Source organism: Saccostrea echinata, unplaced genomic scaffold (assembly GCF_033153115.1).
Source record: "Saccostrea echinata isolate AGI-Se365-2 ecotype Australia unplaced genomic scaffold, CSIRO_AGI_Sech_v1 ptg000009l, whole genome shotgun sequence".
Lineage (NCBI taxonomy): Eukaryota > Metazoa > Mollusca > Bivalvia > Ostreida > Ostreidae > Saccostrea > Saccostrea echinata.
In genome coordinates this window covers 37,902,384-37,913,785 of record NW_026889758.1, presented here as the reverse complement: position 1 = coordinate 37,913,785, position 11,402 = coordinate 37,902,384, and the positions used below count along the sequence as shown (strand labels likewise).

The 11,402-nt window shown below is 35.1% G+C and overlaps 1 protein-coding gene across 1 annotated transcript; it reads right to left on the bottom strand.

The window, feature by feature from the left end:
- Positions 1–9,176: 9,176 nt before the first annotated feature.
- On the bottom strand, positions 9,177–10,331 carry LOC133182703 (carnosine synthase 1-like). Its single transcript, XM_061317553.1, has one exon. It carries the CDS (start codon positions 10,329–10,331, stop codon positions 9,177–9,179), a length of 1,155 nt encoding a protein of 384 aa, XP_061173537.1.
- Between the last annotated feature and the right edge of the window lie 1,071 nt (positions 10,332–11,402).

The following is an 11,402-nucleotide window of genomic DNA, read 5'->3' as shown; positions in this document are numbered from 1 at the left end:
TGACGGACGGGTCAAAAACATTATACCCCCCGCAACTTGTTGCGTGGGGTATAATTAAAGTTTTTTTTACAATGAAAAGGGTGAAGATAACGAACAGTGAACTGTAAATCTACAAACAATACAAATCTGTGAACAGGATATAAACGGTACCCCCGGAAATTATAGATTTGGGGTCGGGTGCCTAGGTGGAGAAAACATCCCCTGTCCACCGGTCCCATCCGCCGTGAGCCCATTTGTTGTTCAGGTTAACGGAATATTCCGTGATCAAATTTAGTATAAAAACAAAGGCCTATAACACGTCAGCCAAAATACCAATATTTGTTAACAAGGTCATTATAACGATCATAAAATTTACGAAACGCTGACTTTAATCGAGGTTGTTGAAATCCTTGTAACATCAACTTATTTGTCAGTAGCCTGCCTCGGTTTAAAAATTGATCGTACTCAGAGCATGCTCTTGAGTATCGAGTAAGTTAATTGGGAGACGAAAATACCATATGCAGGTGACAGCTGAATATTACTGCATAAATAAGGAAAGTTGACAATCGAAAAGCTGAGGTCATCTCTTTGTCATGCTATTTAGTTGTTTGTTGGTCCTTATCGTCTATAGTCAGAAAAACATTCAAAAATATGAAAGAAATTTGGCAGACTCTGTGGTGTTTTTAATTTTGAATTCACTGGGATATATCGAGTCGACCGACATATGATTGATATGAAGTAACTATCGTTAATTGACAGAACGTCGTCGATATATCTGAATGTCGAGTTGAAGGCTAAAACAGGTGTTTTTTTCTTCTCGTGTAGAAGTTTTGTATAAATTCTGCTTTATAGGAATATAAAAACTGATCGGCTAATAAATGAGCACAGCTAGTGCTCATCATTATGTTGTCTATTAGGAACTCAAGCATCCTTTTAATATCAACTTTAGAGTACTTGTGTGTAAAATCAAAGTGTTTTTAACAAAGTAATATTGTTGTTGACCAATCAAAAGATACGAAAATTTCCGAGTTCCATTTTTATTGAAGAAGCAGTTGTCTGTGATATCAAAAAAGCCTAGTTTTTAATTTATCGTGTTCTTTAACGTGTAGAAAAGTCATATGTTCTGATGTTACCGACTTTTGAAAAAAGAAGAAGTGATTTTATATTTTCTAAAAGTTCTGTGGAGTTTTTGAGATCTACATCTGATTTACACCACTTCTGGCCTGGCAATGTATCTTTGTAAGGATTTTTATGAAGTATATGAATCCAGTATAGGTAGGATAGATCGAACTCACCTTGATTGACTGGAATGTTAAAAGTATTAAAGACTGAAATGTGATTTTGGAGAATTTCATCCTAAGAAAGCGAACTGAGTATAAGCTGGAATCAAAACCAAGTTTTTTCTGAAATAAAGTTATAATAATGAGCCTTACAAAGATGATATTGTTACAGGTTGTGTGTGCTGGAACCATATAGTCTTTATGATTCTTGTACCATAGGACTGGCGGTAAATTTAGATTTTACTTTGATGTTGCTGTGGTGTATTTGCCAGAAGAATCACAGTTTTTTTAAGTCACGCCCACCTTTTGGCATCAAGCCATACTGTGACAAGACCTTGACTGATGAATGAATGATGTTAATTTCCAGACCTTGTCGATGGCTGACGAATGAATTAAGCCAACATTTTTAATTTCAAGAATACTAACATTAGCTTGTCGATGTTCGCTTCATAAATGTTTACTCCGCGTATCCTTAATCAGTAAATGATACGTCCTAATTGTCGAATTCTCGTCATTCTCTTTCCCTCTCCAAATACATGTAGCAATTTCACATCAGAAGTCCCCGCGTTTTTTGTTTTTTTTACTTCCAATACCATTTCAAATTTTCATTAAAATGTCAGAAATCATTTAATTTTTTTCTGTACGCCGATTGCCATAGAGAAAAATTTCAATGGCGATGTTTCCCATACCCACCCCCCTTTTACATAAAAAAAAAAAAAAGATCTAGAAAGATAAATTTTCTTTCAGAGTTGACGGCCTGAATATAAAAGCCTATAATCGCTACCCCTGTACCTGACAAAAATCATGTTTTCTGCGTCTTCAACATTCCAAAGGTACAATATCTTCACACGTACCAATTCCGACTTTTTTTTATCAACGATTTACAGTAGAAGTGTCTCAGCTTAATATGATCCTTGCAGATGGAGACAGCTATTTATACAGACTCCGGACCGTAGCTTGACACCTCGTAGTAGGCGGTGCTAATTATCAACTTGCTTTTCTCTCATTGGTCCTCTGGTACAAGTAACTTACACAATAGATATTAATTGGTTAGCGGTAAATACACTCACAGTTTTTATTCACTCGGGGCTCCGCCCCTCGTGAATGAAAAACTGTGAGTGTATTTACCGCTAACCAATTAATATCTATAGTGTAACTATAACACACTTAATCCATTCTGACAAAGTGTTCGGGTTTTCTCCTACATATTTAGCCCAACATCTGGCATAATTCATAATAGAAATGAAGTTCTGTCGCCAATTGAAAGATCGGGGCTCCCTGTATTTAGGACCTTTAAAGATGATTGTTTTTAGGTCTTCATTTTCAACAATATTAACATCACCGGTAATGATGTCTAGCTGAACTGTAGTTGAAAGAAAAAGAATAAGAACACTTAAGAGGATCTTGTTTTATATGTTCAATATCTAGGCATTGTAATGTTTGTTTACAATTGAAAAGTTTGGAAGCAAGTTATGGAATATCTGCGAAATGCCTACGTGACAAGTCTGTGTGATTTACACACCAATAACTCACACAAAACTTAAAAACATTCCTTAACCCTTTAACTACCAGAGATTTTGCATTTTTTCTGAAAAACTGTCTAAAAATTTCAAATTGAAATTTTAACATTTTCTATTCACTTTTACATAAAGCAACCTATACATTTTCTGAAAGGTAAAATCTTAAAGTAATTAATTATGCAGAGTAAAATGATTTCGTGGTTGCCATGGCAACGAATGAGACCCATAATTGCCAAAAAAATGTATTTTCCCCCTTTTTCATCCCAGAAATACAAACAAATTTACAAATAATGTTTCCATAACAGAGGATTTAGTGATACTATTAAAGCAAAGCATGCAAACAATTAGTTTTTAGTTATACTGGTCAATTTTATTTGATGGAAAGAGTTTATATGATTACATAATGTCCGTGTATTAGACTTTGGCTTTATACAGCTGTCTGATTGTCGTAATTATAAGCAATTTAAAATCGCTTTTCCTCTTACAGATTTTACCTGACTTCAATAAATTTGGTACACTTTTAGAGTGTACTAAGATACATATTTTTTTATTTTAATTTTTTATTTCAATGAACAGTGTTGCCATGGTTATAAAATAGCAATTTTGAGAACGGAACTTCCTAACAAAACACGGCCTGGTATACTATATTCAGCAATTTTCAAATCGCTTTCCCTTCTACAGTTTTTGCCTGACCTCAGTAAAGGTACGCATGTAAAGAGCACTAAGATACAAAATGCAATATTTTAGTATGTTTATTTCAATGTACAGTGTTGCCATGGTTACAAAAATAGCAATTTTGAGATAGAAACTTTCTGACAAAACATGGGTATACTATATTCAATGCCATCGTACATATTAAAATTACAAATATCAACGTTAAAAAAATTGACATATATTCAACGTTGGTCGAAGGGAGAGGAGGAGGGATATTGCTGAACATTGTCTCTAATTCGTTTGTTAAATGTTGATTTGATGTCCGCGGAATCATGCGAGAAAATATCTCGCCTTAAATACACGATTTTTTTTTTTCTTTTTTGGAAAACCCATGTGTTCTAGAAGAAACAATATTAATGCCCAGTCGTTTTTTTAACATCAAATGGTCCCCCATTTACTCCAAGTAGAGTTTTATCACTGAATAAAATTACTTGCCTAGTTCCAGAGACCTGTATCTGAGAATTCACAACACCCTGATATGTACTCGAACATACAATATCACTAGTTCATCATTAGTTTTAAATGAAGGCCATGGGGAGAGCATGGCAAAGAACTACGCACCCCTTTATTCAATAAAAATGACAATTTTGCCATTATTTTTTTTTTAATATTGCAAACAAGAGTTCACTAGTGATTGAATTATATTACTGTCATAATGTAATTTTTGAATTTATCGGATGGAAGTAAATACAAAATTACAATATTACAAATTGTCATATTGTAATTTTTAGCTCACCTGAGCCGAAGGCTCAAGTGAGCTTTTCTGATCAAAAAGTGTCCTGCGTCCGTCTGTCGTCTGTAGTCCGTAAACTTTTCACATTTTCGACTTCTTCTCAAGAATCACTGGGCCAATTTCAACCAAACTTGCCACAAAGCATCCTTGGGTGCATTTACGTTTGTTCACTGGAAGTGTCGTGCCCTCTTTCAAGGGGAGATAATTAAGAATTCGTAAAAATTTGGTGGCTTTTTTTTAAATATCTTCGTCTCAAGAACAACTGGGCAAGAAAAGATGAAACTTGTGTGAAAGCTTCATGACATACTATAGCTTCAAATTTGTTCATATCATGACCCCCTGGGGTAGGGCAGGGCCGCAAGAGGGGGTCGAAGTTTTACATAGTAATAAATAGGAAATGTCTTTTAAAATCTTCTTCTGTAGAACAGCAAAGCCATGATTATTAGTCATATTATAATAGAAGTATCCTCAGGTAACTCAATGTTCACCATAGGAATATATTGGAAATATCTTTAAAAATCTTTTTCTCAAGAACAGCGGAGCCATTATTAGTTATATTAATATAGAAGTATCCTCAAGTAGTGTAGATTCAAGTTTGTTCAAATCAAGACCCCCACGGATAGGACAGGGCCACAACAGTGGGTCAGAGTTTTACATAGAAATATATAGGTGTAATGGTTAAGGGGCATTCAAGTAAAATGCATTGAAGACCTGAAATAATGGAATGACCTGGCAACCCTTGGAATGGACTAGCCAAACCAAAGGGTATATAAGCCAAAGCTTTGGGAAAGTCAGGCATTCAGAAGCTAGCAGAAGTTGGATGCTGAATCAGCAATAAAGAAGTTAAGGTATTCCATCCCTAATATCAACAGATTCAATGAAATTGAATACACGACAGATAATTATGTAGATGTTTAATACTCAGTATATTTAGACATAATTCCCATTTATTACTATTAGCGTGTAAGTGTGTGATGTGTCCTAATTTATGACCTTGAATTTTGGTAAGGGTTATCTCCATCTGTTTTTATTTGAAAAATTCAATTATAAAAAAAACTTATCTGGTAAAAAAAATCGTTCTCAATTGTCATTCGATTTATAATGTTTTATGCATCTTTCCACCACAGTATTTATTAATATTCTTTTTATTTGAATAAATATTTTTTAAAGAAAAATTGCTTGTCCCCTTAGACTTCAATGCAATCTTTGTTAATTAATTACTGCTTAGTTAATTACATTTTGAAACTTTCTCTAGATAAATCCTTTTCTACTATAAAATGCTTTTACATGGGAAATATCTTTAAAATCTTCTTCTCAAGAACCACTAAGCCATTATTAGTCATATTATTATAGAAGCATCCTTTGGTACTGTAGATTCAAATTTGTTCAAATTTAGGGTGGGTAGTGTGGGGCCACAATGAGAGGTCAGAGTTTTACATAGGAAAACATAGGATTGACTGATTGTACGTTGTTTTACGTTCCGTACAAGAATTTTTCACTCATATAGAGACTTCACCATATACCGGTGAAGGGCTTCAAATTTAGACCTTTACTCGGCACTCAGAGCCATTAAGCAGTGGAGGATCTTTATCGTGCTTACGCCTGCCGTGACATGGGCCTCGGTCATTAAGGTCTCATCTGAAGGACCCGCAACTTTCACCTCAAAGTGCCGAGCGCTTGGCGAAGGAACAGTTGCTACCTATTTTTTTTTTTATCGAATTAGGTCAGTCGCGGCTTGGGCTCGAACCCCTTACCATCCGATCACGGAGCGAGAGCTCTACAGAATGAGCTACCATGACAGTGGAAAACATAGGGAAAAAAATCTTTAAAATTCTTCTGTTTAAGAACAGCAAAGCCATGATTTGTGATATTGATATGGAAGCTTCCTGAGGTAGTTTTAATTAAAGTTTGCCCCCCTCCCCCTTCAATACTGAACTGATTACTGCTTCTTTCTAGCCAATGAGCTCAGGTGAGCGATGTGGCCCAGCCTCTTGTTGTATTTACTTCCACCCGGTAAATTCAAAAATTACAATATGACATTATTAATACCAGTGTCAAATTGTTCATTGCTCTTAATCACAACTCTTTTTATAAGGAATCTAGAAGATGTATATCCATTGAAATCAGGCTTTTAAACATCAAGAGATTTTCAAATAGTACTCATATTTTAAAGTACTCATAGACGTGGATAAATTATCCTTCATTTTTTCCATATGTTTAACTCATGTAATTTATCTGTAAACATACCCCCCACCCCCACCCTCACCCTCAGGAACAACAAGAGCTTTGGTATGAATTTGTTAAATAATAATTCAAAATTGCTGTAAAAAGGAAAGGGAGATGTTTTGAAAATATTTTCCATTGATTTCTATAGTGAAAAACACAAGTTTTTCCAAAATTATAAAGCGTAGGCATAGTTTCCGAATACTTCTGATTGTACTTTCATTAACTTTTCTCCACAGCTTTTAGAAAATAGTAAAATGGCGGTTTTTATATTCAAAGGCGCATTTTGCTATTTTTGCGCGATGTTCTGGCAAATATTTTACATACTTGCTCCGTTTTATTTTTGTTGTAGCAGTAGATTCAACTTTTCAGTTTCTTCAATACACATACCTGTAATGCCTGCTGATCTGTAAAGGATTAGGCAATGAGGGAGAATTTGTTAGTTTATCCCAAGTTTTCCATTTTTATCCAGTGTGATATAGACTTGTTCTTAACTCTGTGAAGACTGAAAAATGAATTTACCACGAACAAAGAAACCTGAGTTTCTTGTGTGTTTATTTAGAAAGTATTTCTATATCTATATCTATATATATATATATATAGCAATGTGATTAAAATCAGCTGTTTGTTTGGCTATGTTTACGACGTAGGACGTAGTACTTTTGATATATTTTTTCATTGTGACAGTTTTTTTTAATCTTTTAATCATTAAAAAAGGATAACTGCGTTATCTATCCAGTCGCTTTAATAAAAATGCACCTTTCCTTTCAAAGTACACTAAGTACTAAAAAAAAAAGATTTATATTTTTTAAATTCATTTTTCAATAATAAATCTGAAGATTAGGAAAATGGTAAGGATGATATTTAATTATTTGATTGATTATTTCTACTACACGAAGGACTGACACAAAATTGGACAGGGATTTCTGATACTATGGGTGCACGCAATCGGGGCGTTGGGTGAAAGACTATTACTAGATGTATACATCTCCCAAAGCTATGGAAAATTCCTTTTATTACATGTTTATGGCTCAAAACGTGTCGTACACTAACTCTTCTTTACAAATAATTCATTTTTAAAATAAATCTGTTCCATATATCAAAAGAGCCAGTTTGTTTTACACTGAGCTCATGAACGATTTCATTGTGCATGTAAACCGTCAAATGACGTCATAGTGCATTTTGTGTATTTTACTCGTAAAAGTTCCAATATTCAACAACAAATATCTCTGTAACGAATGCATGTACCTTATAATGTCCGGAATAAAAAATGTAGGGCATATTCCCAGCTTTCAGGTTATGGCTTCATTTTTTATTTTATTGTGTTTGTAATTTAGATAAAGCCAACAGAAGATAGCACAAAATCAGTCATTTATGCGTAGTTTTATCAACTTCCTGCAATGATATGCAATATTCAATTCAAGTTCATGATAATTTCTCAACATCGCACAGAAAAATTTTGAGTAGAAAAAATGTTTAGTTTCTTCTCTAGTTTCAGAAAATATCAATTGTTTTGTTGTAACCCGAATATTTAGAAAACGCCAACAGTTAAATATCTGTGATGCTGAAAATGCGTCCAAATGCGTCTCTGGGGGTTAAAGGGTTAAATATATGTTATGAGCGATATAGCGTAACGGTTAGTGTGTTAGACTTGCATGGAAAATGCATACTCAGGATTTTTATTGCTTGGTACTGGAACCCCAAGAATATATTTTTATTTAAATCATAGAATGATTTTTATCGAAAAAAATTTCCACAGAAAAGTTTTGTTTCTCATAATTTCATACCTTTCAATGAAAAAAACTTTACTCTAATACTGAAATACGTTTATTCACAAATTGAATATAACTTTTAAACATTTGACGCTGTAGGCATTTTGCACGCCTTGTTCGCCCATATCCTTTAAGTTTAAGAAACCAACTGGTTGAATCAGAATTATTTTCCGACACACCGTGCACACGTTGTGGCTTAAAGAGTATATGCTGGGCAACATCCATTCTGCAGATGAAGTATCCAAGTATGGACTTGCTTTATCTTCTTCAAATAGTCCATTCAAATATTTCAAGGAAACTGAGTAAAGTTTAGTGCTAATGTGAAGAAGACCTATGCATTACTATGTAAAACTGTGATGCTCATTGTGTCCCCATCCTACCCCCGGGGGTCATGAGTGGAATAAACTTGAATTTACATTACCTGAGGATACTTCCATATAGATAGGACTAATCATAGACTCGCTGTTCTTGAGAAGATTTTTCCTAAGTATTCCTTTGCAATCCTTTGATTACCCATTGTGGCCCAACCCTACCCCTGGGAGTCAAGAGTTGAACAAACTTGAATTTAGACTAGCTGTGGATGTTTCCATAAAAATATACTTAAGCATAGCTTTGCTGTACTCGAGAAGAATATTATTTAAGATTTTTTCCTATATATTCCTATGTAAAACTGCGCCCGCCCATTGTGGCCCCACCCTACCTGCCGGGGTCATGATTTGAACAAGCTTGAATCTACACTATGTAAAGAACGTTTCACATAAATTTCATCTTTTCTGGCCCAGTGGTTCTTAGGAAGGTTTTTAAAAGATGCCATTTAATTTTCACTAATTCTTAATTGTCTCCCTTTGAAAGAGGGCGTGGCCCTTCATGTGAACAAATTGAATCCCCTTCATCCAAGGATGTTTTGAGGCAAATTTGGTTGAAATCTTTAGAAGTCGAAAACGTGCCGTATTTGTCAAAATTTAAACATGGACAAGAAGTGTTCTACGTCATACTCTTGTTTGGTGATATCTAAAGTTTTGCAAATACAAAGAAGTTTTTCTTTTGCTTCCTCTAAAGAACTTCCAGTAACAGCGACATTACACAGAGGTAACTCGATATCCTCAGATATATCTAAATGCTGTGGTGGTTCGATGATCACGCAGTTAATGTCACCGTTGTCTTCATATCTCTTTAGTGTCCCTTTGTTTTTCTCGTTGAATATATCTGCATGCAGGGATGGAAAGCACATGATTCCCATCACTTGGCACTCAGGATCTATACTCGGTGGAGGTATGGGTCTCATTCCACAAGCTATCATACACACATAGAAAGCCAAATCGATCCCACAATAATCGAGAAGCCAGTTCCGAATATAGTAGTCATCCATTCTTGCGTTGAGATCTATCAGTTTTGGACCGGTGGAGGTCTTTTTCATTTTCACATTGAAGACACCATTTTCCAGACCAACCCCAACGCAACATAAATAAGCAGCAGCAATAAGCTGGCGCTGTTCTTCAACAGAAAGAAATGATGGCCAGCAAGAAGAAGTCTCTATGAATGAGTTAGACATCGCTGGACCATTATCTCTCACGATTGCCATTACCAACCGTTGTTTATACATAACTACATCAATATCATGTTTTGTGCCATCGAGATAGGGCATCAATATCATTTTGTTTTCATATGTTAGGTCATTTTCAGTTGAATTTTCATCAAACGACCTAAAGGACCTGAAAACTTTAATGCATTCCTCTGTAGAATTACAACGGTGTACTCCCACCTGACCGGAGCCGTATTCAAATTGCAGAATGCCAGGTAACCTCACTTGGTCTATGGCGTAGGAAATATCGTCGACCGATCGTATACGAATGCTCTTTGAAGCATAAGAACTAAAACTGGGATAGTTTTCAACATGTTGATTTTGCAAGAAGAGTGTTTTCTGAGTTGCTACTTTGGATGCCTGAGTTCCTTTCACGCCCGATCCATTGAAACCGAGGATCTTACAGATGATGGATGCGATAAGAGCATTGTCCTTTGAGAATGTACAGCAGCCATCAACAGTTATATCTTTTCCTTTCAGGCGCCGTATAATCTCCGCCGCATGATAATCGTTCTTCTGGCGATCCATAAAATCATAATGTATGAAGCGGAACACTCTAGGAGCTCTCTTCTCTGGCACCTTATCCACCAGTACCACCTATCATGTGTAAAACCAAGAACAGGATTTCAGACTTCAAAAATAATAATAATATATGACAAGTTTTCTTTATCAGCGTTGTCTGAATAGAATTTAAATTCGACTACCTTAACTTTGTTGTCCTCGGTTAGTTTCCACAGATATTCACTGTTAATTCCTCCTTTGCCCATTACCAAAACAGTTTTGTTCTGCATCATATACCCTTGGGACCTTTCCACCATGATTCTGACTAAAGGGGTAACGGTTCTTCCAGCAAAACTTGGATTCATTAACTCGAAAAAATGACAAACATTGACGCTATCATTTCCTCTTATGTTAACAGGAATCGGTATATAAATGTCATTTTCTTTGGCCAACATATATTCAATTCCTGTAAATACAACGCATTTGAAGAAATAAATTTTGTCTGGCTAATTACATTGAAACCAAGAATATTATAATAAACTTACGAATCTGGGTAATAGGTAAAGGACAATACTAGTATATGAAAATTAAAAACTTTCAAATACTTCAAGAATTGAAAAAAAAAAATATAAGCAAATACATTTTTCTGTTTAGAGAAAAAGCAAAACATGGCCTCGAGAATCATGAATTTCTCAGATTATGACCAACTTGGTCTTTACCCAGCCTCACCCTCTGAAATATCTCATTGCATGAGAATTGTCTCCTAGATGCCCAAGAGTAAAGACTGTATATAATCCATAGTCACAGTGCTGTAGATCACTAAATTTTCGCGACACCTTATTTCGCGAGATAGATATTGACTATTAGCGAGACAGAATATTCACGAATTGAGGTTATTGCTCTATGTAACCTTTAGGAATAGTAATATACGCGAGAATGAAATTTTCGCGAGCACACTGTCTCGCGTATTTACGCCAAAATAAAGTTTTTGCGAATAACAAGTGATTTACAGAATGTGATCAATATGGCCCCTCTCCTGGGGACATAGTTAACACGATTTGAAAGGACTCGTTATTTATTTTCTGGACCCAGAATTTC